This window comes from Tursiops truncatus, chromosome 14 (assembly GCF_011762595.2).
Source record: "Tursiops truncatus isolate mTurTru1 chromosome 14, mTurTru1.mat.Y, whole genome shotgun sequence".
NCBI lineage: Eukaryota > Metazoa > Chordata > Mammalia > Artiodactyla > Delphinidae > Tursiops > Tursiops truncatus.
In genome coordinates, this window is record NC_047047.1 from 9,540,887 (window position 1) to 9,566,362 (window position 25,476).

Consider the following 25,476-nt stretch of genomic DNA (forward strand, 5'->3'; position numbering starts at 1 on the left):
AGGTAACTGACTACTCCAGTGACCCTGCTTTTCTCTTCCCCTGCACTAATTCCTGCTCTTATGTTTTAAATTCACAAATAAAGAATAAAACTGTGAAACACTCAGACCCCAATAAAGGCAGAGTCCCAGGTCCACACTCTCTCTCTTTCTACCCCTGACCATGCTGTATAGCCCTTGGGCCTGCCAGGTACCCTCTACGACCTGTGAGTAATAAATCTTTTTTTTGAAGTACTCTGATGGTTGTTGCTGAAGTGCATATTGCAGTCATAACAAGAAACACAAGGGCTGGTCCAGCCACAACATTGGCTCCGGGCTCACTACAAGTAGTATGGGCCTAGGTGAGTACCTCAGGCACTTCTAGCCAATAGCATCATTATAGGCTGAGAGTGACAACACAAAAACAAACAAAGAGAATAAAGTTGGCTGGTTACTCCTGATGTTGTTGGGCAAAGTGGTAAAAGAAAAAACTCAGAGATTTACATTCCCTTCTCAAGTGCATATGGAACATTCTCCACAATAAATCACATTTTAGGTCACGAAACAAGTCTTAAAATTTTTAAGAAGATTGAAATCACATTAAGTGTCTTTTTTGACCACAGTGGAATGAAACTAGAAATGAATAGCAAAAGGAAAACTGGAAAATTCACACATATGTGGAAATTAAACAACACACTCTTGAACAACAAATGGGTCAAAGAAGATATCACAAGGAACTTAAAAAATATCTTGATAAAAAAAAAAAATCTTGGGGCTTCCCTGGTGGCGCAGTGGTTGAGAGTCCGCCTGCCGATGCAGGGGACACGGGTTCATGCCCCGGTCCGGGAGGATCCCACATGCCATGGAGCGGCTGGGCCTGTGAGCCATGGCTGCTGAACCTGTGCGTCCGGAGCCTGTGCTCTGCAATGGGAGAGGCCACAACAGTGAGAGGCCCGCGTACCGCAAAAAATAAAAAAAATAAAAAATATTGAGACAAATGAAAATGAAAACACAACATACTAAAACTTACAGTTTGCAGCAAAAGCAGTACCAAAAGGGAAGTTTATAGTAGTAGATACCTACACTAAAAAAGAACTCAAATCAACAACCTAACTTTATACCTCAAGGAAGCAGTAAAAGAAGAACAAACTAGGGACTTCCCTGGCGGTCCAGTGGTTAAGACTTTGCCTTCCAATGCAGGGGGTGTGGGTTCGATCCCTGGTTGGAGAGCTAAGATCCCACATGCCTTGCGGCCAAATAAAAAAACAAAAACGAAATCAGAAAAAACACCAAAACATAAAACAGAAGCAATATTGTAACAAATTCAATAAAGACTTTAAAAATGGTCCACGTCAGAAAAATATTTTAAAAAAAAGAACTGGGGCTTCCCTGGTGGCGCAGTGGTTGAGAGTCCGCCTGCCGATGCAGGGGACACGGGTTCGTGCCCTGGTCTGGGAAGATCCCACATGCTGCGGAGCGGCTAGGCCCGTGAGCCATGGCCACTGAGCCTGCGCGTCCGGAGCCTGTGCTCCGCAACAGGAGAGGCCACAACAGTGAGAGGCCCGCGTACCAAAAAAAAAAAAAAAAAAAAAAGAACTAAGACTAAAGTTAGCAGAAGGAAGAAACTAATAAAGATTAGAGCAGAAATAAATAAAATAGAGAATAAACAATAGAAACAAATCAATGAAACTAATAGTTGGGTTATTTTAGTTGGGTCAATGAGATTAAAGGAGGAAAGAAAGAAGGAAAAAACCATATTATAAACACACACACAAGTTTGGTGGTTAAACAGGTATTATATTTATCAAACTCACTGGACACTTTAAATGGGTGAATTTATTTATCTAAAAGTATACTTTAATAAAGTTGATTTTATAAAATGCCCAAAAGCCAGGTTTTTTTTTTGGAGTAGTAAAACTGACAAACCTCTGGAAACACAATCAAGAGAAAAGAAGAGGAGACAAACAAGCAATTCCAGGAATGAAAAAGAGATCATAACTACAGATAAAACAGGGATTTTAAATAAAATAAAAATATTTGAACAACTTAATGGCAAAAAAGAAAACTTTTAGAAAAGCCTAACTTAAAAAAATTCAAGAAGAGATAGAAAGTCTGAATATCCCCTAAAACCAGTCAAAACACACACTATACAACAATAATCCCAGTTTAACAGGTGAATGTAACTAAACATTCAAGGAGCACAAACTCTTCCAAGGGTAGGGAAAATCATTAAGTTGTGTAAATCCCAGGAATGCAAGTGTTCTTTAACATTAGAAAATTTATCAATGTAATTTACCACATTAACAGATTACAGAAAACCATACAATCATCTCAAAAGATGCAGATTTTACTACTGTTCATTAAAAAAAACTTTTTTAAATAAAAGATTAAAAGACACATGTTATATTCATCATCATTTTATTGGGCTACACCATCATAAAGCTGATGGCAGGTCATAGAAACAGCTATACCAATACCTAATAGTCATACAGCACTTGATAGCTTACAAATCACTCTGCACCCATTATCTACCTAATCTAGCCACTCTCAAGGAGGTATGACATTTTAAAATATATATAAATGAGGAAACAGATTTAAAAGGATGACGTGATTTGTCCCAAATTCCAATTATTTTCCTTCTTTATTTTGTTGGTTCTTTGTGATATACACACATAGATAATACATAATAGGAAAAAAACACACAATTCTGAATCTAATTCTCCAGTGGTCCTCACATGTTCTTGGAGCAAAGATACAAATAAAAATGCTTAACCTCATAGTTTATATTCTTAGTCATATTTATTCTTCCTTCTTGAATTTGTAAACTACAATTAAATGCTGGTATTTCCTCAACTTAAAAACTATAGTTCCCTCAAAGCTAGATGACACTTGCAGCCTGATAGTTTCTACCTTCCAACTAGGCAATGTATCTTTGGGGAACAAGTGAGCATTCCTCTTGGTCCTTACTTGGTTACAAATGCCCGGTGTAAGCTACAAACCTTTGATGCAACTTGACCTGCCATTTCAGTGTCAGATGGAGGATGTCATGGGAAAGGTGGAGTGGTGATTTCCCCCATTACTCTAAGTATAGCTAAAACCCCTGCACGTTCTATAAAAAACAACATAAGATTCTGAAAGGTGGAGAGAATACAGACAGGCTGGGGACCTCTGGACCTGAAGAACAACGCAGGGCTCCTTGGGTTTTCTTTTTGCTTCATTTGTCCCAGACTGGGTTCTGAAGAAGCAGGAAATCCAGAAACAACAACAAGCACAGACCAAAAAAAAAAGCCCAAGAAAAGTCTGCTCATTCTAGCCAAAGGACTAGGAAAAAAGAGCAGCTTAGCAAGACAGAAAACTTTTAGACAAGAACCACCCTACTCCGGCCAGAGACCATGGAAAAACACTGTGCTCTTATCCACAACCAACAAAGGCCAAGTGGGGAGCCTACATATCCACCCTCACAGGCTGTAATGAGGCTCCTCAATGCCCCATCCCCACCCTGAGTGGTGTCAGAGAAGGTCAAGTGGGGGACAGGATTGTCAAAGCCAACCCCTCCCCCATCCCACCTCAGCAGTGTCACCGGGGACTCTAGGGGAGACTAGGCTTCCAACCCTACCCAGAGATAAGACGTCTCTCCCCTTCCTTACTGGTGTGGTGTCAGTGGAGGCCACGTGGGGAGCTGGAACTCCTCCGTACCCCCAGCCCAGCAGTACTGAGGATCCCTGTCCCACGTATCAACAGAGGCCAATGATGGACCGGGACTTCCAACACCAACTTATAGTCATAAGGCAGTGTCCCCCCAACCCTTTCCACCAGAGCAGTGTCAGAGGAAGGCTGCCCAGACGGAAGCTCCAAAGAGAGTCAGGGCCTCATAATACTCAAAATGTCCAGATTTCAATGGAAAATCACTCATCACACAAAGAACCAGGAAAATCTCAACCTGAGTGAGATGATCCACAGATGCCAACACTGACATGGCACAAATGTGAGAATTACCTGACAAGGATTTTAAAACAGTCATTATAACAATGCCTCGGTGAGCAATTACAAACACACCTGACACAAATTTAAAAAATAGAAGTCTCAGCAGAGAAACAGAATAGAGAATCAAGTGCAAGTGAAAAACACAATAACTGACATAAAACCCAATAATGGGCTCAAATAGTAGAATGGAAGGGACAGAGGAACCAGTGAACTTGAAGACAGAACAATAGAAAATACCCAATCTGAACAACAAAGAGAAAATTGCTATGGACTGAACTGTGTCCCCTGAATTTATATGTTGAAGCCCTAACCCCCAATATGACTGTATTTAGAGATGGGGCTTTTAGAAGGTAATTAGGTTAAATGAGGTTATAAGTATGGGGTCTTAATGTGATAAGACTGGTAGACTTCTAAGAAGAGGGGGAAAGAATTCTCTCTCTCCACACCCATGCACTGAGGGAAGGCCATGAAAACACAGCAAGAAGGTGGCCACCTGCAAGCCAGGAAGAGAGCTCCTACCAGAAACCAAATCTGCTGGCCCCTTGAAACCAAATCATCTTAGCCTTCCCAGCTCCAGAGCTGTGAGAATTAAATCTCTGTTTGAGCCACCCAGCCTATGGTACAGGCACACCTCAGAGATATTGTGCGTTCAGTTCCAGAAAGCCACAATAAAGTGAATATCGCAACAGTGAGTCACATACTGTTTTTTGGTTTCCCAGTGCATATAAAAGTTATCTTTATACTGTAGTCTATCGAGTGTGCAATGGTATTATGTCTAAAAAACAAGTACGTACCTCGATTTAAAAATACTTTATTGCAGGCTTCCCTGGTGGCGCAGTGGTTGAGAGTCCGCCTGCCGATGCAGGGGACATGGGTTTGTGCCCCGGTCTGGGAAGATCCCACATGCCGCGGAGCGGCTGGGTCCGTAAGCCATGGCCGCTGAGTCTGCGCGTCTGGAGCCTGTGCTCCGCAATGGGAGAGGCCACAACAGTGAAAGGCCCGCATACCGAAAAAAAAAAAAAAAAAAAAAAACTTTATTGCTAAAAGATGCTAACTTTCAGCGAATCATACTAGTAACATCAAAGACCACTGTTCACAGATCACCATAACACATATAATAATAATGAAAAAGTTTGAAATATTGAGAGAATTACCAAAATATGACAGGGACACGAACTGAGAAATGCTGTTGGAAAAATGGCACCAATAGAGTTGCTCAACACCAGGTTGCCACAAACCTTACATTTGGAAAACAAAAAACAGAAAAACAATCCCAGAATACCTGCAAAGTGCAAATAAAATGAAACACAATAAAACAAGGTCTGCCTGTATTTTGGTTTGGAACCCAAACAGATTAAGACAGGTTTTGGTACCTAGAAGAGGGATGCTGCTCTAACAAATACCTAAGAATGTGGAAGTAGCTTTGGAACTGGGTTACGGAAAGAGGCTGGAAGAGTTTTGAGGTGACTCCTAGAATTAAAGGCCATTCTGGTGAGGTCTCAGACATCAGAAATGAGGAACACATCATTGGAAACGGGAAGAAAGGCAATCCTTGTTGTAAAGTGGCAAAGAACTTCACTGCACTGTGTTCCAGTGTTCTGTGGAATGTAGAACGTGTGAGCAATGAAACTGGATGTTCAACATAGGAGATTTCCAAGCAAAGTATTGAAGGCACAGCTTGGGTCCTCCTTACTGATTAGAGCAAAATTCGAGAGGAGAGGGACTTCCCTGGTGGCGCAGTGGTTAAGAATCCGCCTGCCAGTGCAGGGGACACTGGTTTGAGCCCTGGTCCAGGAAGATCCCACATGCCGCAGAACAACTAAGCCCGTGTGCCACAACTCCTGAGCCCATGCGCCACAACTACTGAAGCCCACGCGTCTAGAGCCCACGCTCAGCAACAAGAGAAGCCACCACAATGAGTAGCCCATGCACCGCAACGAAGAATAGCCCCCACTCGCTGCGACTAGAGAAAGCCTGTGCGCAACAACGAAGACCCAACCCAGCCAAGAAACAAAATATTCGAGAGAAGAGAGATGAATGAAAAAGGAACTGTTAACCCAAAAGGAACTAGAACTTGGAGGTTTAGTAAATTCTATCCATGTTGCAAAACACGAGAAAACTTGTTCTGAAGAGAACACTAAGGGCGAGGCTGAGCAACCATTTGATAACGAGATCATGGATGTGACTCGTAGATTTAATCAGCCATCTCAGCAGAAGCCAGGGACAGAAATGGGACTATACCAGCAGAAACACAGCCAGCTGGGACTAAAGGGGATAGAAAAACCAGACAAATGAAGGAAGGCTGTTGGAATTCTTAGATCCTATAGGGCCAGACAATAGAGCTTATTCAGCTGCAAACATGCGCTGTGCTTCAAGAAAGGGAAGAATGACTCTGAAGTCGACTCAGAGATCTTGAGGCTGCCTCCTCAGTTTCAAAGGGTGGGGACATCAGCTTGGTTTCAACAGGCCAGACAGCCTCCAGCCACAGTTTGGAGGCAGGGCTGCCCAGCAGAGCTAGGCAGCAGGATGGCTGCACGAGCAGGTCTGGAAGGTGGGACACAAAGCCAGAGAGGTTTATCCTCACCTGAAGATCTCACGGAGCTTGCTTTGCTAGGTTTTGGGCTTGCTTGGGATCCATCACCCCTTTCTTCTTTCCTATTTCTCCTTTTTGGAGTGAGAATGTCTATCTTATGCTGTCCCACAATCGAATTTTGGAAGCACATCACCTATCTGGTGTTACAGGTTCACAGCTGGACATGAATTTTGCCTCAGGATGAATGATACTTCAAGTCTCACCCATATCTCATTTATGTGATATTTAGGTGAGACTTTGAACTTGACTTTAGAGTTGATGCTGCAATAAGTTAAGACTTTGGGGGTTGTTGGGAGGGAGTGGATATATTTTTGCATGTGAGAACATGAATTTGGGGGGCCAGGGACTGAAATGCTACGGACTGAATTGTATCCCACCAAAATTCATATGTTGAAGTGCTAACTTCCAATGAGACTGTATTTGGAGATAGGGTTTTTCAGAGTAAATTAAGGCTACATGAGGTCATAAGGCTGGATTCCTAATCGGACAGGACTGGTGGTTTTACAAAAGGAAGAGAGCAAGCACTTTCTTTCTCTCCTTCCATGCTCAGGCACCAAGAAAAGGCCATATGAGGACACAGCAAGAAGGCAGCCATCTGCAAGCCAGGAAGAGAGCCCTCATCAGAGACCAAGGCCAACACCTTGATCTTGGACTTCCAGCCTCCAAAACTGTGAGAAATTAATTTCCGTTGTTTGAATCACCCAAGCTATGGCACTTTGCTATGGCAACCCATGCAGACTAAGATAAAAACGTACCAAAAAGTAAGTAAACAGAGTCTCAGGAACCTGTGAGACTACAGATCTAACATTTGTTAGAAGGGGTGGGGGTGGAGGCTGAAGATGTATTCAAAGAAATGGTGGCTGAGAATCCCCCAAATCTGGCAAAAGACACACACCTACAGCCTCAAGAAGCACAGAAAGCAGGATAAACTGAAAGAAATGCACACTAAGACATCACAGTCGAACTTGTAACCACTAAAAACACAGTACTCAAAATGTTTGCAAAAATAATCTTCAAAGTTTCAGTGAAAAAAAAAACAAATATAAAGATGTCACCTGCCTCTATTTAAGAGTAAAATGATGAAAGGTGTTTCTAGTGTTTTCAAGTTGTTTACCACCTAATATGCCGTGTCAGTTCAGGTCTACAGGTAAATTAAACGATGGTATGAAAAAGCTTAGGGTACAAACTACATACAACTGAGGCAAATTTTTATAAATATGCACATTCTCAGGTAACTCACCTTAAAACAGACTGAAAGCATCAGAGGTCCCTTCTGTAATCTCCCTTTCTAGGTTGTCAGCCTTGACCCTTGGAGTTGTGATTCTTAGTAGGTAACTTCTCAATGAACATTGTCTAAAAGACCAAAAGTGCAGAAGTGGACTTGCCGGGCCAATATTCCTTGGCTTCAAGATGGAAACTTTGTGACTAACTAACAAGCCTGACTGATATTTTTCCTGGTTCTTGGTACTCATTTGAGTAGTTATCTCAATCAACATGTGAGTTCATCCCCAAGCTCTTTTTGTCTATGCTTTCTATCCACCTCCTAAGTGCTCTGGTATTTAAGACCAAGGACAACGTCCCTTCCACCACCACTCTCAACCCTGTACAGGTTCATTGTTAATCGCCAACCTCTTATTTCCGCCCTTGCAATTTGCCTAAAAGGACCATTTATCCCTTCAAAACTTCATCTCCTTAGCATTATGAGACCACCTACCCCAGCCAAGATGGCCTCTTTCCATCATGGCACACCCTATTTCTCTCACAAGGATTTGGTAGCTTACATACACATTAGGGTGTTGGAAATAATTTCCCTCTCTCCCCAGGGAAATACACAACTTCCTCTGTTACTTAAAAAAATGTAAAACCCTTCTTTCACACTCTAAATAAGCTATGTCCCATATCAACAATGACTTCTCAATTAGATCTTTTTTTGTAACACAGTCTTAAATTCCTTTGTAGCCCTCACAGCATGTATAGTAATTGTTCAATAAATATGTTCTGAACATACTACACGTACAGGACCTTTATCCAGTATGAATTCTCTTTTGCTGGCCAAAGGCTGAATGCTCACTAAAGGCTTTTCCATATTCCTTGGTTTTCCCTCCAGAATGAGTTTTCTGATGTTGAGAAAGGGATGAACTCTGGCTGAAAGCTTTTCCACATTCCTTACACTTATAAGGTTTTTCTCCAGTGTGAGTTTTCTGATGCTTTGTAAGAGATGAGCTCTGGCTGAAAGCTTTTCCACAATCCTTACACTTGTAAGGTTTCTCTCCAGTGTGTGTTCTCTGATGACGAATAAGGGCTGAGCGGTCACTGAAGGCTTTGGCACAATCATTGCATTTGTAGGGTTTCTCCCCAGTGTGAGTTCTCTGGTGTTGAGTCAGGGCTGAACAGTAGCCAAAGGCTTTCCCACATTCATTACACTCATAAGGCCTCTCCCCAGTATGAGTTCTCTGGTGCTGAATAAGGCCTGAACGATCACTAAAAGCTTTCCTACATTCATTACACTTATAGGGTTTTTCTCCAGTGTGAATGACCTGATGCTGGGTAAGGAATGTGCTTTGGCTGAAGGCCTTTCCACATTCATTACACTCATAAGGTTTCTCTCCAGTATGAATTCGCTGATGTTGAGTGAGGTATGAACTCTGATTAAAGGCCTTCCCACATGCATTGCATTCATAGGGTTTCTCCCCAGTATGGATTATATGATGCCGAATAAGGGCTGAGCGGTGACTGAAGGCTTTCCCACATTCGTGACATTTGTAAGGTTTCTCTCCCGTATGAATTCTCTGGTGTAGAGTAAGGTGTATGCTCTGACTAAAGGATTTACCACATTCATTACATTCGTAGGGTTTTTCTCCTGTGTGAATTCTCTGATGTAAGACAAAAGCTGAGTAGTAACTAAAGGCCTTTTCACACTCATTACACTTCCAAGGCTTCTTTTCTGCACAAATTTTCTCATGTTTCATTAGGTCTGAATTTTGTTTCAAGTTCTTTTTAAATGAATCACAATTGTGTTGTCGCTCTCCTTGCTGTTGAACAAGGAATGTCCTCCGACTAAAATTTCTTCCAAATCCATCACACTGGTAACTTCTCTCCCCAGAAGGTTTCTTCTGAGGGACAACCTCTTGTATTAAATGTTTCTCATGGTTTTCCTGCTGACTTTCTAAAGAATCCTCACATTCACTGGAACTTTCCTTTGGAAATCTCTCTATTAACACCCCAGTGTTAACAGGGGCTAATTCTTCTTCAGAAATATCCTGCTCTGGAGTTAGCTCCTTGCATTCCAGTCCTGTATCCCAGTGTGAAAGAAACAAAAATACAATGTATCATTTCCTACACTGAGAGAAAAATAATTGCTGTGGTAGGAAAATAATGAAACAAACAAAAAATGCTTACAGGGGACAGAGGAACTTCTAAGTTCTCAAAAATAGCCCTGCAACCTTGAGAGAGCATGAGAAAAGAAAGATGACTGGGCAAAGCAGTGCTCAACATTCCTGTATCCAGCAGGGGAGGAAATGAGAAAGAATAACAGAACAAGACTAAACAGAGGTGATGGGGGAAATAGCAGATAAGAAACAGGGTCTGGTGGAGACTGGACTGGGATCAGAAAATGATGGTCTCCCATGGATTGCCCACTGTCACCACCTCACCAGAGCATCATGCCCTGAGAATGTCCATCAATAGCTGATCTTACCACCAATCTTTTCTTGTTCCAATATGTCCCAATCACTGCTGGCAGACTAACCTTTTAAAAGCATACCTCTTACACAAAAATCTCTGTTGGTTCCACTGTCTCAAGGTGAGACACAAATCCTAGAAGCTAGCATTCAAGGTAGTTCAGATCTACAAATTCAATTAGTAATTAAAAAGCAACTGATCATCTCTGATTGCGCCACACCAAACAAATTGGAAACAGCAAAACAGAACCAACCTTTACAAAAAAATAAGTAGTGTGTGGGGAGGGGAAGGTCAAATCCCCACATGCTCAGACTGGTCCCCAACCTGTCAGGACACCTGTCCCCAAATTCCAGGCTTCTTAGGAAGAGTTTGGGGGAAAAACCTGCACTGCTAGAAATTTTTAAATATTCTAGGCTTAAATGGTCATTACTATCCACTCCAACCATGACTCTACATGAAATAAATCAATACGATATAACCTTCTCAATGACGTATCATAATCAAGGAAGTGGCTAGGATTGTAAGGATAAATAGGTAGAAACAGGTTAAAGGCAAATGGACTTTTAGCTAAGGGGAGTGGAAGAACTGAAGCCCCAAACATTTGCAGAAAACACATGGTTAGCGGAGGATAGTCAGAGACTTGCCTGTCTCGTGTTAAGGGTTCAAGTTGAACAGAGAAGATAAAATGACTAGGCAGGTAGGTCTTGAAGGCAGGTAGAGGAATAGAGAACTGGCAGAGTAAACAACTCACTGTGGGAAATCTGGCAGTATTATGCTGCCTAATTAGACAAGGATAAGAAAGTATAATTAAAAGCAAAGAAAGTATAATTAGCTGGTAGTCTATTGCAGTATCCAGTTTGACAAAAGTGATAGGCTCAAATCCATGACATCTTTCAAAAGAAAAGTTAGCAGGACTTAATCATTAGCTATCATTTGCTTAGCACATAGCCATGTACTGTTCTAAGCATTCCCTTGGATTATTTCATTTGATCCTCACAACAACCCTATGAGTTAAGTGCTATCATTACCCACATTTCACAGTTGGGGAATTTGAGTCACAGAAAGAATAATCAATCTGTTAAAGCTCACAGAGCTAGTAAGTAGTTCAGATTGGCTTTGAACCCAGGAAGAGTGGTTCCAAAGTCTGCACTCTTAACCACTATGCTATGCTACCTCCACTTAGAGAAGAAGGCAAGGGGACGACTCAGAGATCAATTTATAGTCATTGTTCTGAGACAAAAAGTCACGTTATCCTGCAGAGATAAAATAACATATATGAAAAAACCTGGGGCTTCCCTGGTGGCGCAGCGGTTGGGAGTCCGCCTGCTGATGTAGGGTACACGGGTTCGTGCCCTGGTCTGGGAGGATCCCACATGTCGCAGAGCGGCTGGGCCTGTGAGCCATGGCCACTGAGCCTGCACGTCCGGAGCCTGTGCTCCACAACGGGAGAGGCTACAACAGTGAGAGGCCCGCGTAACGCAAAAAAATATATATAAATAAATAAATAAAATAAAAAACCTGGTTTAGAGCCTTGCACCCAAACAAATTATTAACAAACATTATTTCACCTTATTTGGGAAAAAGAATTGGTTTGAAAGGGTGCAAAGTACTGACTTTCTAAAAAATAAAATTATGACTCTATAACAGGTCAGCATACACAGAGCTGGAGTATGGCCCAGGAGAAAGGCAGTTCACTTCAAGCTTTCCATGGGTCTAGCGAAATCTGGAAAGGCTCCTTCACAAGCATTGCAAAGATGCTTTTCCCACTGACCATCTGGATTTTACGTTCACCGTTTCCAAAAATCACTCACCTGGACTAGTTGCTTTTGAGACTTCTCTCTCCAGCTCCTCCCCACACTCTAACTGAGAGATTACATCAGGCTTGGAAATTGGAAGCCCTGTTTGTGGGGAAAGAAAAAGGAGTCTGGTAAAGAGCTCAGTGTTAGCTCCTTGGTCGTTAGAAAAGACAGTCAGTATAAGAGAGAGAAAGGTCGGTTCTGGATTTCTCCCTCAACAGTGCTCAGAAGAAGGTAGGAAGATTGATATGGGGTCTATTTGAGTTCAGAATAATTGAATCACTTGTTTTTACCTCTCCCTATTAAAAGAATAAGCACCCATCTCTTAAGAGGTGTTTTTATTAGAACTTTGTCTCAACATCCTTGGTCAGGGAATAGGGAAGAAGGACGCTACCGCCTAGGCAATTACGATATAAAGGTGTCCACTTCTGACTCCAGAAGGTTTAAACTTACATCCAGAAACAAAAAGAAGAAATTGCCTGCATCAGACTTTACACAGGGATTAAGAATCTTTGAATCTAAGAACGTCAGAGCTCCTAGGAACTGAGGAAGCAAAGGTACCACACTGGGTAAATTCCCACACTGGGTGGGGGCCGGGGTGATGCTTACCCAGCAAGACCAGATTCCTATGCTTCTCAGGCACATCTCCTTGAGGAGTGTTCAGCTGCCCCCACTGGGTGAGAGCCTCAGCCATATCCCTGATCATCGACTCCTGAAAAATCGAACACATCAAGTGCTCACCAAGGGACATCCTTCCAGAAGCCTCTGGGAAGGACTCAAACAGACGGCATAAGAGGAGAAAGACAGGAAGGACAGGAAGGTTAGACAAAACGACCTCTACCATCCTTTCCAATACTAAGATTCTCTGGTGTATCTGAAGTCACAGACTCGCTCCTTACCTCCACGCATCAGAATCGCATGTAACCTGCAAGTGGGAAAGAATACCTGCAGGGTAAAATCTGAAGGTACCAAGTTACTAGTTTACGTGGTGAAAAGTTAAATTATAGAACTACAGAAATCCTTACTATTTAGATATGGGAAAGTGGAGAAAATATAATTATGAATTAAGTATTTCCTTTATGGTATGTTTTTAAAATACAAGAGATTCAAGAAATATGAATTATTTTTCTCTCTCGTTTTCCTTTGAGAATAAAATCAGTCCAATATATTTTCTAAAAATTAAGGTGTTTGCTACACATGTCACAGTATATAGATTTGTAAAACAGTATTTCAAGGGCTTCCTGGGTGGCGCAGTGGTTGAGAGTCCACCTGCCGATGCAGGGGACACGGGTTCGTGGCCCGGTCCGGGAAGATCCCATGTGCCGCGGAGCGGCTGGGCCCGTGAGCCATGGCCGCTGGGCTTGCGCGTCCGGAGCCTGTGCTCCTCAGCGGGAGAGGCCACAGCAGTGAGAGGCCCGCGTACCGCAAAAACAAACAAACAAACCAGATTTCAAGCCCAAATTATCAGAGTTCCGAAAGTGTTCTTGCCATTTCTCCCCAGTCAGTCTGACCACTCTCCCCCCACCTCCACCATCTCCTCTCTACCCCATCATACACTGCTTCTCCTGCATTCTCTGTGCTCCAGCTGCCGGCTGCCCTTTGGCTGCCTGAAATGTACATCATTCTCCCTCCCTTCTGCCCCTTTACACACACTGCTTTCTGTCCCTGAATGTTCCCCCGTTTCCCCATCCTTTCAGCTATTTTAATCCTACTCACACTTCGGATCTCAGCTCAGGGGTTACCTCCTCAGGGAAGCCTTCCCTGATTCTCTGGGTGGTAGCACCATGTTCCTTCCCTCCTCCTGGGTTATGCACACAGCAAGGGGACTTTGTGATTAACATCTGTCTGTCCCATTAGAAGCTAACCTCGAAGAGAGTAGAGGCCAGGTTTAATTTTTCCCAGTGAAGCAGCCCTAGTCTTTGGCACAGAGCAGGAACACGGTGAATATTTGTCAAAGAATTAAAAGAAGGTGAAACACTTGAACAAGAATTAATAGAAACAGGAATTAAGTTTAAATGGGGTGTTCTATAAAAGTGTGCCTGGGAACAGAGGTGGGAGGGGAACAGAAGTGTATCAAACATTGAAAACATTACAGGAGTGTTTACTTTACCTTACCTTGACCTAGATGACAGGCACAAAGTTTAGACCGTCTACTAAAATGTAGGGAGAGTGTGCAGGGTGGGTAATGCTCCTTTGAATCTAGAGCTGAATCTGTTTACTGCTGATAAAACAAATGTCTAATAATTTTTCTAACTCTATTAAAAATTTTTTCTATACAACTTCAATGTAATGGAGTCACATTGAAACAGAGCAGTCCCTGGGATGCTAGCAAATGAACCAGTCATGGCTTTCTTTGAAACACCGCTTTTGCCATAGCCCCTGAATATATATGTGTATACATATATACATGTTATATGTATACACACACGCGTATATATGTGTACATATCCTCCAAAACCAACTGGTAAAATAATTCACATAATGACACAAAGTTAAGAGAAACTACTTTGAAAATCCCTTGCTCAAAATAATTTAAATCTTCTTCTAATACTTGAACTATGAAATAACTTCCCTTTTTTTTAAGTTACGGTCCCTTAAGGCCACATGCCTCAGGAGTGCTCAACACAAGCCAGGTAATTTGTACAGTCTCTTTTCTTACAAACAACGCAGCAGTAACAGACTACCTAGCAGTTCCTTTCAGACTTTAGTTCTGAGAAAACCTCAGCAATCAAACTCATTTAAGGAGCTGCTGCTCAGTGTGAGTATGTGGGGGGCTTGAGGGCACAGGTAGACCACATCTACCATCCAGCAGATGCTACTGACTCTCTCTCCTCTTCCCTCTGAAAGAGATCTACCAATTCAGATCAGAATCAGTACTGGTGTTTCTTCCTAGCGTTTTGCATGCACTGTCAGCACCTGGATGCTGTGAGGCAGGTCTGAGCTTGACAGGCGGTCCCAATGCCTTTACCACGGGGTCTGCCATTCTCCCAGTATCCTAGACCAGATCCTACAGAAGTATCTTGACTAATGTTCTCTCTCCAATCATTCACGGCATGTTTCATCTTGCTGGGCCTCTAAAAACTTTCACGGGGCCTCATCTGCCTTTGGAATAAGATCCTGTGTGGATTTTTCCTGTGGTCTGGCTACAACACGCCTACACTTCCCTCATCACACTCCAGCTCACTCCACAGTGACACACATTCTCCCTGAAGACCTCTGACTCTCTCATCACTTGGGAGACTTTTGTCAAAGCTGTTCTCTCTCTTGGAATATTCCTATATTCTATTTTCCAACTACCTACTCTCTCTTGTCTTCCAAAATGCAGCTTTTATCCCAGCATTTTACCCCCAAATACTCTAGGGGATGGAAAACCTCTTCTAAGGTCTTTTATGACTTGTCTGTACTAGTAATTTCTCTATTAATATATATATATATATATTTCTTCTTGCTGTTTAACTATTTTACTTATCTGTATCTTATTTCCTCAATAAATTTCACAAGGCAAGGCAACTGGCTCTTATTCCTTTGCATCTCGCCAGGAGGCCAATCACAGCCCTGAAGAGCTTGTAAGCGTGCATCTAGCACTAAGTGGATAGAGAAGTGATGCCAGGAGGGAAAGTTCTGTCCATGTGAAGAGCATTTACTATTAGGTTCACTGCTCATTATTTTATTAGGATGAAGCCAGTGGTCTAGGAACCACGGCTGAGCAAGTCCATAACAATGCTAGAAACTATATTCATGTTCTGAGAACAGAAAAAAAAAAGAAGAAATTTAAACCCACCTGGTATGCAGGGGTCAGCAGCACAGAGGTCAGGCCATTTTCTTTTGGGTTTCCAGCATGGGGAAGGTCTGAATTCTCAGAAAGTGACCCTAGAAGTGGAAATAGGAGCCCCAGTGATTACTCTTGCTTGCAGTACACTCACAGAAACTGCCACACACAACTACTTGTCACCTGAGAAGAGTCAACACAGGGAACCAAGGGACAATCCCACAACATCTCTTATACAAGACAGTCATGACCATGGCTGCCTCAGGTTCCTCCTATGCTCCTCTGCCCTTAAACTCCAGTAGAACTCTGCTACGAGATCCTGGACACTTAAATACATATTTCCATTTCTCAACTGCTGAGTGTCGTCAAAATAATCTCAAAGTCTCGGTGTGTCAATCCGTGCCTCAATGAGTCACTCCTGTTCTATTCCAGGCTCACAGGATGAAAGACTAGGTAAATTCATTTTGAACATTGGCTTTTCAGATACAAAACTGGCTTTCTCAGAAAAGCAATGGGCCTGTGGGGAAAAAAAATCCAAGTACTCTAAATAAATCCTGTGACTTCTCGAATCCTCACTTTCCCCATCTGCCAAATGGGTCTATTTGATAGTCTCCTTCCTCCATAACCGCCTTACGAGATTCCTGTGAGAACAAAAGAAAGTCATTATCAAAAGCCAAATTGTCAGATATGGTGATTTGGCGGGGGGTGGCAAAGGAGGTATACATCATTCTAAAGACCAGCAGGGCAATGTAGGTAGCGGGCTCCCCTTAAACCCCAACATGAGACCAGCTGGTAGGAATGGGCTCTCTCCCCCAGAAGATGTGATGCTTGTCCTTCCAGAGCTTGCCCCAGCCAGAGGGCAGCCTTTCTCCTTTTTTCTCTCCAGCAGGCGGCATCCTTCTGAAATTCTCACCTCTGCCCTTAGGCTCCATGGTGACTTCCTCCCCGCCGGCGCAAGTGACGACCGTGGGAAAATGGCGCTACGAACGCACTAGAGGCCGGGGGTCCACAGCTCTAGTCCACCCCGAGGCCCGGGAACACGCGCGCGACCCTATAGCTGGGCAGCCCGGTGTCCTCCACCCGGAGGCCCTCCACCGCCCTCCTTCCGGCCACTCAGACTCCGAAGGACACGCGCTCAGCCCTCTTGGAGCCCAAGCTCGACCTCGCGAACAACGCTGTGGAGGCCCGGCTCGCGACAAAGGTATCTAGGAGCCGGCCGTGCCGAGTCGCGCCAGCCCGAACTCGCTAATGAACTACAACTCCCAGAATCCTCCGCAGGGCGCGGCGGCGCGTCACCGGAGGACGCTTCCCAGAGGACCCCGCGGGTCCGCCTTTGCCCCCGGCCCTGCATCTCTGCGATGGCGCGCGGCCGTGCTGGGTGATTAGCAGCGCTCGGCCTCTCGGAGAACTCTTTCCTGGACGCTCCAGGGGCCACCCCTTCCTCAGTGTGTACTCTGGGCTCCAACCCCGGAGGACGTGTTCGGCCGCGCCAAACCCCGCCTCGAGAGGGAAATTCACTCGCAGCCAACTGTAACTGGCAGAGGGCGGCGCCCCGCTACCCACCCAGGATTCCTCCCTGGCTGCTCTGCTCCCTCGGAGGGAAGGCGCCCGCGTTCCAAGGATGTTCACCACGTCGTTTCCCCTGTACTGCGCCTCCACGACCCACTGTCGGGGGGCAGAGATTACCTCAAGTAACCAGGGATGTTTATTCCATGCAGCACCTCGAAATATTGAAAAGCAGAATCTCAGTCCCGGAAAGCACCTCAGTCCGGTCCCCAAGAAGCTATTAGTTAATAGTTGATACCGCTGACCTTAAGGTGCCTGGAACATGAAAGTCTTTCAAACTCCCAAGGAGCTCTAGGAAACGTCAGCTGAGAGTGGGGTTATCTTCAGGCTGGTGCATGTTCTCACCTTCCTTCCCACAATAAAGTGGCCAATTTTCTATCCAGTGCAAGTTCCCAAGAAAGAAAATCAAAGTACCTAACTGTCCCTGCTTGGGTATAAGCCACAACGTCTGTTTCTCCTTTCTCTAATAGAATCCCCAACTTTTAGCTAGGCTTAAGGCTGCCTGGAGTAAAAATGACATTCCTCATCATCCCTACCTCTTGCCAGGGGGATGAGAGCAAAGTGATTTTTTTTTTTTTTTTTTTTTTTTGTGGTACGCGGGCCTCTCACTGTTGTGGCCTCTCCCGTTGTGGAGCACAGGCTCCAGACGCGCAGGCTCAGCAGCCATGGCTCACGGGCCCAGCCGCTCGGCGGCATGTGGGATCTTCCCGGACCGGGGCACGAATCCGTGTCCCCTGCATCGGCAGGCGGACTCTCAACCACTGCGCCACCAGGGAAGCCCCCTCACTGTTTTATATTTACAGTTTTGGAGTGTCCATTGCCAGCACCCATTCATGCTTTGCCATTCTAATAGAGCTTCCTCCTCCCTCCAAAATCATAATAAATGAATTCTAATATCCTGCTCAGAAAGAGATAAAATACATGATCACATGAAGTATCTTTTAACTTTCCCTAACTAGCAACCTTGGATACTTCCTCCTCCATATCCTCATTGGGTTGTTAGATGTTCATCGAGTAACATCTTTTCCCCACTTGAGTTCTGATCGAACTCAGAACAAAGGAGGCAGGCACATAGAGATCAGAACAGCTGTTTTGAGAGCTGTTGAAAAATGTGTCTGAGGGACAGTGACAACAGGTTTCCCCAGCCTGGACCCCACCCAGATATTTGTCCTACTGGAAGCGGAAGACTGCTTTCTGCAGGTACACAGTGCTTGCCACGTGGCCAGGAGCAGGCATCCCTCTAACGTCTCCAATGATCAAAGTAATCCCTTACCTTTTACTTCTAACAGCTCCTGATGATTTTGCAAAACTGTGCTATACAATACAATAGCAGTTGCCCAGAGTGGCCACTGAGCACCTGAAATGGGGCTAGTCCGAATTTGAGATGTGCGGTAAGAATAAAGTACTTGAAGACTTAGTTTTAAAAAAATGTAGTATCTATCTCAATGCTTTTTATATTGACTCTATTTTGAAGTTTTTAAAATATTTGAATGAAATGAAATATTAAAATTAGCTTTTGCTGTTTCATTTTAATATTTAAAATATGGCATTATATTCCTGTTGGGCAGCACTGATCTAAAATGCCTGGACTCGGGTATAGGGCTTAGGGTCTCTTCAAGTTGATTTCATATTTAATGGTCCTGGAGGGGAAAGGTACTGCAGTTTTCCAGGGCCAGATTTGGGTTCTTGTCTCTCACATTGGTGCCATATGATCTTCACACTTCTACTATCAATATAAGCTGATACATACATTTCCCCTGTACATTCAGGCTCTTGTTAATGCATAGTCAAGGAGGACTCTCACCAGGATCCCCATCACCTCAACATGGGTACTTCGACTACTTTCTGCCTTTTTACCGCAGAAGTCCCACCTCGATAAGACAGACCACTTAGGAACTTGACATCCACAGCTAGCTTTCTCTTGGAATCATGATTCTGGCTTTATCAGTATGTTATCTAGGGACTTCCCCGGTGGTCCAGTGGCTAAGATTTTGCGCTCCCAATGCAGGGGGCCCGGGTTCAATCTCTGGTCGGGAAACTAGATCCCACACGCATGCCGCAACTGAGAGTTCGCATGTCGCAACAAAGATCCCATGTGCCGCAACGAAGACCCGGTGCAGCCAAAATTAAAAAAAAAAAAAGTTATCTACTGACCGGCACCCAGTAGCCTTGCTCCCCAGCTCCTCTTCACATCTGTCTTATTTATGTGAGACTTGGGGGTTAATTTATTCTTAGAAGCACAGGCCTGGGGGTGAGATAAATTTCTGGGATTAGTAGTCCCACCAATTCTCTGTCCCAGGCTTCAGTGCACCGGTTTTCTCTATTTACCATATTGTCTTCATCTCAAAGTTCCCTAGCATTGCTTATCCTTTTCTTTAAAGTGTTGATTCATGGTGTGCTTCTATTAATTTGTGTGGTAAGTGTTCAATTCTCTTAAACTTAGATAGGGCTTATTTAAGCATCAGAGAGATTATTTCATTTTTTTGAAACCCCTTTTAAAGTATTTTGCCTTGTATCTTAAAGAATGTTGGCATAGGGACTTCCCTGGTGGTCCAGTGGGTAAGACTCTGTGCTCCCAATGCAGGGGCCCAGGTTCGATCCTTGGTCAGGGAACGAGATCCCGAGTGCTGCAGCCAAAAATAAAAATAAAATAAAATAAAAAAAAGAATGCTGGCATACTTCCAGTTTGTCCAATTTCTGATTCGAAGATTTCACCCTACTAATGGCCATTCAGTGAAGCTAAAACCTCAAAATTTAAGACCTCCACTACTCCATACCTTATTGAGAGGTCAAATGGCCCTTTCCTCAGAATTTTTAGGAGATGGAACAGTACTCCACCTTTTAAAAATGCTCTGCAGATCACCAAATTTTAGAAAGGAACAAAGGGAGAACTGCTGACTTTATGTCCCCACTCTGTTTTCATTACCACTTTACTCAAAAGTCCATTCTAGTCTCATCTTGCTGACAATGGCAGAGTATCTTAGGGGAATACCTGACATTCAATTTACTTTTAACAAGGCAATAAATTAAAGATTCAGAACTCTCAGAGACAGTCATCAGCCAAAAATCTGTCAGTAGTTTCTTTTATTTTGTACTTGACATTATTAAATAATGATATTATCCACTTCAGTAGATTCTGCACTGTTTTTCCTCAAGTTACTTTGAGAGTCCACATGTGAAAAGTCTTCCTGCCGCTTATCTGCTTTAAGAAAGGTGGATCAATAGGGTTGTGGGTAGGCTAGGGAAGGGTCTGTTTGGAATTCCAGCTTCTTGAATCAGACTTTTACTCCCAGGGAGAAATGCATGTTGGTCCACTGGGATTCATGCATGGCGAGGTAAGTTCCAGACAGCCTTTCAGAATCAAGTCCTCTTCTGGGCTTCACCTTAAGCAAATAGAAAGGGAATGCAAAGCCTAGAGTCAAAGCTGCCTGGTGCCTGACTGTCAATAAAATAAAAATATAGGACTGGGTCCAGGGACTAGCAGGGTTTTGGGAGTCAAGATTTCAAGTTTAGTAATGTGGGATCACCTCATGGCAGACCTTAAATATTCAGAGACGTTTTCATTAAACAGGGAGCTATTTTAGGTCTTGAGTAAGGCAATGATGGGCAGGAAGGGATCATTTGGAAAGACCGGCCTAACAGTAATATGAAAAATGTAACTTGTGACAGAGGCTGTTTTATATTAACCAAATGCTGAGGTGCCTGTTGACTTTCCTAGTATCTTGGTGCTGGGTTCTGGTTTATGAGATATAAACAGAAGTGATGGCCCTGAAAAATATCCCAGCATACCCCCCAGCTTTCTCTTCCATGATGACCTTGGAGGCAACATGTTCTAAATGATGAGGATGAAGGAAGACAGACTCATATCTGAGTTTATGTGAGAAATGAATCTTTATTTTGGGTTCACTTATTGCCCCATAGCTTAACATCTCCCTCCTCAATAATGAAGAGGAAAGAATTCGAATCAAGGAGTGTCTACTGCAGTAATGGGAGCCTGAGATGATAAAGGTACAGGCTAGACTGTGAAATTCAGAGAAAGGATGTGAATCTAAGAGGTGTTTTAAATAGAACTTGGTAAGTCAAAGAGTCATTAATTCAGATAACTATTTATTGAGCACCTATTATTTGCAAGGCACTGTGTGAGATACAAAGACATGTAAGTCACAACTCCGAGTGCTTACAACCTGGTTGAGGAAATAATACATGTACATAAATTATAAAACAAACCTTATAGCATTATGGTAAAGAGAACAGACTTTGAAGGGAGACCTGTATTCAAGACCTGGCTTCACCTTTTACTAGCTGTCATATTGGGCAAGTTATTTAATTCCTCTAAACTTCAGTTTGCTCATCTGTAATATGTGGGTAGTAAAAGTACCTACTTCAGAGGGTTAGTGAGAGGAGCAAATAATCTACTCCTTGCAAAACTCTCAGCTGAGTGCTTGCCCCATAATAAGCGCTCAATAAGTGCTAGCTACTAGTAGTAGTATTAAGAGATCTAGAAGCTGGGACACAACAGAACAAGGTCAGTGCCCAAAAAGTCTCCGAGAGAGGGACTAACGGCTATAAAGAACTGTTCTGGAAACAACCGTATTGCTCTGACATTAGTGTGCCTTCCCCTCCTGCTGTGGCCGCCAGTTATTTAAAGTGTAGTGATACCTGGGGCCTAGGACGAGAGGTGTGTCTGAGGACGGCCTCCTAACGTTTGTCCCTATCGTCTGACAAACCTCTGCAAAATGCTGACTCTAAAGAGTCACATCCTAATTTCTGGCATCCCACATCAGCTCTATAACACAGTGGGTAGAGAATGTTCCTTCAAACACTGTGGTAACAGAGGCAGGTAAGGAGAGTAGTAGCCAGAATAGGTGCAATGACCGGGAGATGGATTTAAGTTGGGGAAGACCTATCTTGAGTTTGCATGGAGGTCCTTTAACTAAAGCTTTTGCTCAACTCAGTCTATTCCCTGTTTGGCATAACGCCTTTGATGTTGAATAACTGATGATTTGGAACTGAAAACCTTCCCACACACGCTGCATTCAAAGGGCTTCTCTCCTGTATGAACCCTCTGGTGTCGCGTAAGCCGGCACCTCTGGCTAAAGGCTTTTCCACATTCGTTGCATTCATATGGCTTGTCTCCGGTGTGAATCTTCTGATGTTGAGTAAGGGAGGAGCGGTCAAAGAAAGCTTTCCCGCACTCGCTGCACTGATAGCGAGGCTCTCCAGCGTGGGCTTTCTGATGTCTATTCAGTGATGAGACACCGTAGAAGGCTTTCCCACACTCGTTACATTCATATGGCTTCCTGCCCGTATGGATTAGCTGATGTCGAGTAAGAATACTTTTCTGGCTAAAGGCTTTCCCACACTGATTACATTCATAAGGACTTTCTCCAGTATGAATTCTCTGGTGTCGAGTAAGGGATGAGCGGTCAAAGAAGGCTTTTCCACACTCATTGCATTTAAAGGGCTTCTCTCCAGTATGAATTCGCTGATGTACAGTTAGGGATGAACGGTCGAAAAAGGCTTTCCCACAGGCATTGCACTCGTAGGGGCTCTCCCCAGTGTGCGACATCAGATGTCTACTGAGACTGCTCCTGTGACTGAAGGCTTTCCCGCACTCAGGACAGTCATAGGGCTTCTCTCCAGTGTGAGTCCTCTGATGGCGAATAAGGGAGGAGTGGTCAAAAAAGGTCTTCCCACAGTCACTGCATTCCTGGTCTCTCTCTTTAGTGAGAATTTTCTTGGGAGGGGTTGCCCCATGCTGCAACCTTTCCTCCTGAGAAAGGGATTTCTTGCAGGCCTCCACTGCAGGGCTTTCCTTCTCTGTTCCCAACCCACCATCCACTGCATGAACTTCAAATTTAGGAGATGAAGGACCTTTCATTCCAAGCTTTTCCCTCAATGTTCTTTCTGATTTTTCTTCTTCTGAAGCACCTTGGATCTCAGGCTTAGTCTCCCAGTCTGCAATGGACAGAAAACACAGATGCATGTTTCTTTCTTGGGCTAGGAAATGTTACAGCAGAGAGGAGAGATGCTATGATAAATCTGAAAAGTCATGTACAGTCACCGCATTGCTTGCTCCCAGAAAGTGTTACACTCTAGGGAGAAACCAAGACTTGGGACTGAAACGGGGAATAGAACTGATAGTGGAAATCTCAGAAAAGAGGAGAATTTCCATTGGGAGCATGGCTAGGTTAATTAGGAGAGCTGGCTAAGCGGAGGGGATGGTGAGGAATAGGAATATCAAAGTGTGAATGGGTAATGTGACAGGTCTGAGAAAGTAAACATTTGGTGAATAATAGTGCACAGAACGTTAAGGTGTAGAGAAAAAGAAAAAAAAGCACTGGTGGGGGACAGAGAATAAATAATAAAGGACAAGATTTGAATTTGAGAAAAAGGCGATACCCAATACTCCCTCCCACATACATCTAAATAACAACCACAAAGCAAAACAAAACTCTGCCCCGCCCAGTTCATACTCAATTACCTTGAGAGACATTCTCTGCACATTCTTTCCCCTCAGATCCATGAAGCTCCACTATCCAAGGCTCATCCCCTCTCTTCAACTGAAAAATCACATCAGGTCCAGGAACTGGAAGTCCTGCTCATGGAGAAAGAAACAAGCCAGGTGGTCATGTGTGATTAAATACACAATGATTCCAAAGCTAATCCCAACCTCTATGTCTTTCAGAGAGCAAATGCAAAAGGCAGAAAGTGCACACCAGGAATACAGAGTATGAAGTCATATAAGGAATTCAGGAAACTCTGAATGGAGGTCAAGACTGAGGTTCCAAAAAGGAACAAATAGCATTTGGTCAGAGAGTTGATAGACTCCATTTGAATTAATGTGTTTATTCTTCCCCACGAAGTGAATGGGATGATCCTAGCTTTAGCACTGGTAGGATGGGGGGAAAAGTCCTTAACTCAGAGAAAATGAGAATGAAGAAAGGTCACAGTGAATAAGAATGTGTAATGTGGGGGCTTCTCTGGTGGCGCAGTGGTTAAGAATCTGCCTGCCAATGCAGAAGACACAGGTTCGAGCCTTGGTCTGGGAAGATCCCACATGCCGCGGAGCAACTAAGCCCATGCGCCACAACTACTGAGCCTGTGCTCTAGAGCCTTCGAGCCACAGCTGCTGAAGCCCGCACACCTAGAGCCCATGCTCCGCAACACAGAGAAGCCACCACAACGAGAAGCCCGCGCACCACGACAAAGAGTAGCCCCCGCTCGCTGCAACTAGAGAAAGCCCATGTGCAGCAATGAAGACCCCACGCAGCCAAAAATAAATACATTTATTTTTTAAAAAAAGAATATGTAATGTGTATTATATAGGTGCCCATTTTTGTTTATTTACCCTTTACTATTGTGATTTTATTTAAACAAGTGGATCATGTTCATTGTAGGAAATCTAGAGGCATGTACAAGTAATAAGAAAAATCACCTTTCGTACTTTGTATTCATTTCTTTCTTTCTATTCACTTTGATACTGAAAGATACCTATAGATACATTTTGTTAAAAACTGGATAATGACAATTATATCTCAATTTTTGAAAATAATAAAAAACTACTGGAGAGAGATTTTGGAAAATAACTAAGACTACTCCAACTAAAATCATTCCTATTTGATTTATTTTGACATCCACAAGTAGATAATTTCTAAATCCATAACAATTCACTATATATAATATATGTCACTCCAGGCACTTTTACATCGAAAACATCATTTTGGGCAGAAGACTCTCAATTAAAAAAACAAACAAACAAGGAAAAACCCCAAATAACTGGATAATGAAATAATGTTAAATTTTAAACTTGATTTTTTCACATAATAAAAACTTTAAAATATTACTTTAATTAGCACAGCTCTACCTCACCATTTTAATGGCTACATGGTATTACATTGTATGGAATAACATCATTTATTTAATTAATTTCTTGCTGACAGACATTCCAGACTGTTTTCAATGTTTTGCTAAAACAAACAATGGTATGATGAATATCTGTGTACACCACAGGCTGCTAATCTTATTATTTCCTTAGGACAAATTTCTAGAAGTGAATCTGTCCATCTTTGGTTACATTTAAAAAACAGATCCCCTCCTAGAAATAGTCT

At 43.3% G+C, this 25,476-nt stretch overlaps 1 protein-coding gene across 10 annotated transcripts in view; it reads right to left on the minus strand.

Annotated features, from left to right (window-relative positions):
• Positions 1-1,558: 1,558 nt before the first annotated feature.
• The window catches only part of ZNF892 (zinc finger protein 892), a 64,295-nt gene continuing 40,377 nt past the window's right edge, over positions 1,559-25,476 (minus strand). For 8 of the 10 annotated variants that reach the window (XM_019931086.3, XM_004312721.4, XM_019931091.3 and 5 more), the window contains 2 exons: positions 23,850-23,963; positions 20,439-23,323 (listed from right to left, as the gene is read on the minus strand). In XM_019931086.3, coding sequence (XP_019786645.1) covers positions 22,317-23,323; positions 23,850-23,963 — 1,121 coding nt within the window. In that variant the 3' untranslated portion in view covers positions 20,439-22,316. Of the gene's footprint in view, positions 9,846-12,045; positions 12,133-12,639; positions 12,743-15,811; positions 15,901-16,712; positions 23,324-23,849; positions 23,964-25,476 lie in introns of those variants that run through there. The other 2 variants (XR_012325598.1, XM_033838722.2) reach the window with 2 other exon arrangements.